At 41.5% G+C, this 2,906-nt stretch overlaps 1 protein-coding gene and 1 non-coding gene across 2 annotated transcripts; one reads left to right on the top strand and one right to left on the bottom strand.

The window, feature by feature from the left end:
• Window positions 1–450: 450 nt before the first annotated feature.
• Window positions 451–1,458, top strand: LOC131630575 (uncharacterized). The gene has a single exon (XM_058901355.1). The coding sequence runs from the start codon at window positions 451–453 to the stop codon at window positions 1,456–1,458; it is 1,008 nt and encodes a 335-aa protein (XP_058757338.1).
• LOC131630591 (small nucleolar RNA R71) lies at window positions 835–941 on the bottom strand. Its single transcript, XR_009292372.1, has one exon. It is a non-coding gene; the product is annotated as a small nucleolar RNA R71 (small nucleolar RNA).
• Window positions 1,459–2,906: the final 1,448 nt, after the last annotated feature.

Here is a 2,906-nt window from a genome sequence, read left to right as displayed (position 1 = left end):
GTTGTTTCATTTATGCATGACTGGATCATAGTGTGATTTCATGATTTACATTCCAACCGGTCGCTTAAACTATTATTCACTTTGCTCACTTACTTTCTTGCACTGCACTCACAACAATATTCTTGTTCACCTTAGATAAGCACCTTAGCAATAGAGTTGATAGATTGACGATTGGTCTATGTGGTTCGATAATCTTATATATTACTTCAATAGGGTGTGCACTTGCAGTTCTATATTTAGGCTATACGTTACAGACCCATCAAGTTTTTGGCGGCATTGCCGGGGACCAACTTCGTCAAATTTCGTACCCTATTGTTATCCCGTTTAGACTAAGGCTATTCTAGCCGGTAGATGCGTAGAAATCGTAGCACCGGTAACCTGTTAAACCCTTTAATGGATCCCGAACGTTACGCCCGAGCACATTTGTTTATCCTTAAGTTAAGGAAAGCTATGGCAGAAGATCATAACCAAAGACCGCTTAAAGAGTTTGCTCAACCATATAATGAGGAGCCCAGTTCTAGTATCGTAAACCCCACTATAACAACCAACAATTTTGAACTTAAGCCCTCATTACTACAACTAGTACAACAAAACCAATTCGCTGGTCTCGCTACAGAGAACCCGAATCAACACCTAAAAGTGTTTATCCAGTTAGCTGATACCCTTAAGGCAAATGGAGCCACACTCGAAGCCACCCGCTTAAGATTGTTTCCTTTCTCCCTTAGAAGTAAAGCCCATGACTGGTTAAACACCCTTCCAGCCAACTCAATATCGACTTGGGAAGAACTTAGGAGAGCTTTTCTTTCCAGATATTTCCCACAAAGTAAGACTACTCTCCTTAGGAACCTGATCACTAGTTTCACTCAAAACCAAGGCGAATCACTTTTTGATGCCGGGGAAAGATATAATGAACTTTTGAGAGCCTGTCCGCACCATGGCCTAGAGCAATGGTTAATCATACACACCTTTTATAGTGGACTCCATTACAACACGAAGATGACTATTGACGCTGCCGCTGGCGGAGCGTTAGTGAACAAACCTTACCCCGACGCTTGTGCCCTGATAGAGGACATGACCCAAAACCACGCCCAGTGGGGAATAGAACGAGCGACGGTAGAGAAAAAGGAGAGCCATGGAGTAAAGCATGAGATAAGTTGCATGGACATGATGAATGCTAAGATGGACGCCTTGGCCTTGAAAGTCGAGAACATGTCTCAAAACCCTACCACAGTGGCAGCAATCCAATTGGAGTGCGAACTCTATGGAACTCAAGGACATCAAACCATTGACTGTAACCTTTTGAACGACTCTAGCTCAGACCAAGTTAACTATACCCAAGGGAACCCTTTCTCGAATACCTACAATCCTGGATGGAGGAACCACCCAAATTTCTCTTACAAAAACAATAACCCCATCCAAAATTCCGGATCTTCGAGACCCCAAGGATTCCAAACATAAAAACAAAATCAACCTATGCAAATTGTGCCACCAAGACCAAACCTTAAAGAAACCATAGGCACCTTTATTCAGAATCAAACTCAGCAAAATAAGGAGTTTATGAATCAACACATTCACACAAACGAGTTAGTTACTCAACTGGCAACCAAGTTTGACCAGATGATGACCCACACCAAAATGCTTGAGACCCAGATTTCACAGGTGGCCCAAACCACCTCTGCACAAGTTGTGCCTGGAGGACAATTCCCTGGACAAACCAAACCTAATCCCAAAGGAACATCAAATTCTATCACCCTGAGAAGTTGAACCGCTTATGAAGGAGCTAAAAGTCCTAACCTAAGCACATCAGAATAACCTAAGGAAGATGCTGAACCTAAAGATCAGGTAGAGGAACCAGAGAAAGCCGAAAAGCGATCAAAACCAGAGGTAGAGAATCGAACACCACAACCTTACAAGCCACCTATTCCATTTCCACAAAGCTTGAAAAACACTAAAACAAAAAACCAATTCCAAAAGTTCATTAAGGTAATAGAGAAACTCCATGTAGAAATCCCTTTTACCGAAGCGATAACTCAGATACCATCATATGCTAAGTTCTTGAAGGATATTTTGTCCAACAAACGACGACTCGACGATCCCAAACCTTTAGAATGCCATTCCATATCCGAGAATAAACTTGCCAAGAAAGACAAAGATCCTGGAAGTTTTTCTATCCCCTGCGTCCTAGGAAATCATATGATAGACAAAGAATTTTTGGACCTAGGAGCAAGCGTAAGTCTGATGCCCTTGGCTGTCTGTAAGAGGTTAAAACTAGGAGAACTTCAACCTACTAAGATGTCATTACACCTAGCCGATAGATCTGTCAAATACCCCATGAGTATTTTAGAAGACATACCTGTCAAGATTGGTCAGTTATAAATTCCTACCAATTTCGTAGTTATGGATATCAAAGAAGATGCTGACATCCCAATCCTCCTAGGTAGACCATTCCTATCAACTGCCGAAGCTATAATAGATATTAAGAAAGGGAAACTGACTTTTGAGGTAGGAGTTGAAAAGATCGAGTTCATTCTATCGAAATTTCTAATGGCACCAGTGATAGGAGATGCATGTTATGCCATCGACATCATTGATGAGTGTGTAACTGAGCTCAACGAATCCTTAATAAGATTACCTTCTACCCCCATATTAGAAGATGACGAATTTAAGAGTATTGAACCTTACATCGACGACAACCTTTTTGAATGCTTAGCACTTACCCCCGACCCTATGCCGTGCACCAAGAAACCTACTATAGAACTTAAGGAACTACCCATGAATCTAAGATATGAGTTTTTGGATGAGGAGATGAATCAACCTATCATAATAAGCGCCACTCTAAACCAAATCGAAACAAACCAACTCTTAGATACCTTGCGGAAATATCCCTCAGCTCTAGGTTATAAAGT

The sequence above is a fragment of the Vicia villosa genome, unplaced genomic scaffold (genome assembly GCF_029867415.1).
Source record: "Vicia villosa cultivar HV-30 ecotype Madison, WI unplaced genomic scaffold, Vvil1.0 ctg.000700F_1_1, whole genome shotgun sequence".
Classification (NCBI taxonomy): domain Eukaryota; kingdom Viridiplantae; phylum Streptophyta; class Magnoliopsida; order Fabales; family Fabaceae; genus Vicia; species Vicia villosa.
The sequence above is the reverse complement of the archived record's forward strand: the minus strand, read 5'-3'. Positions and strand labels throughout refer to the sequence as shown.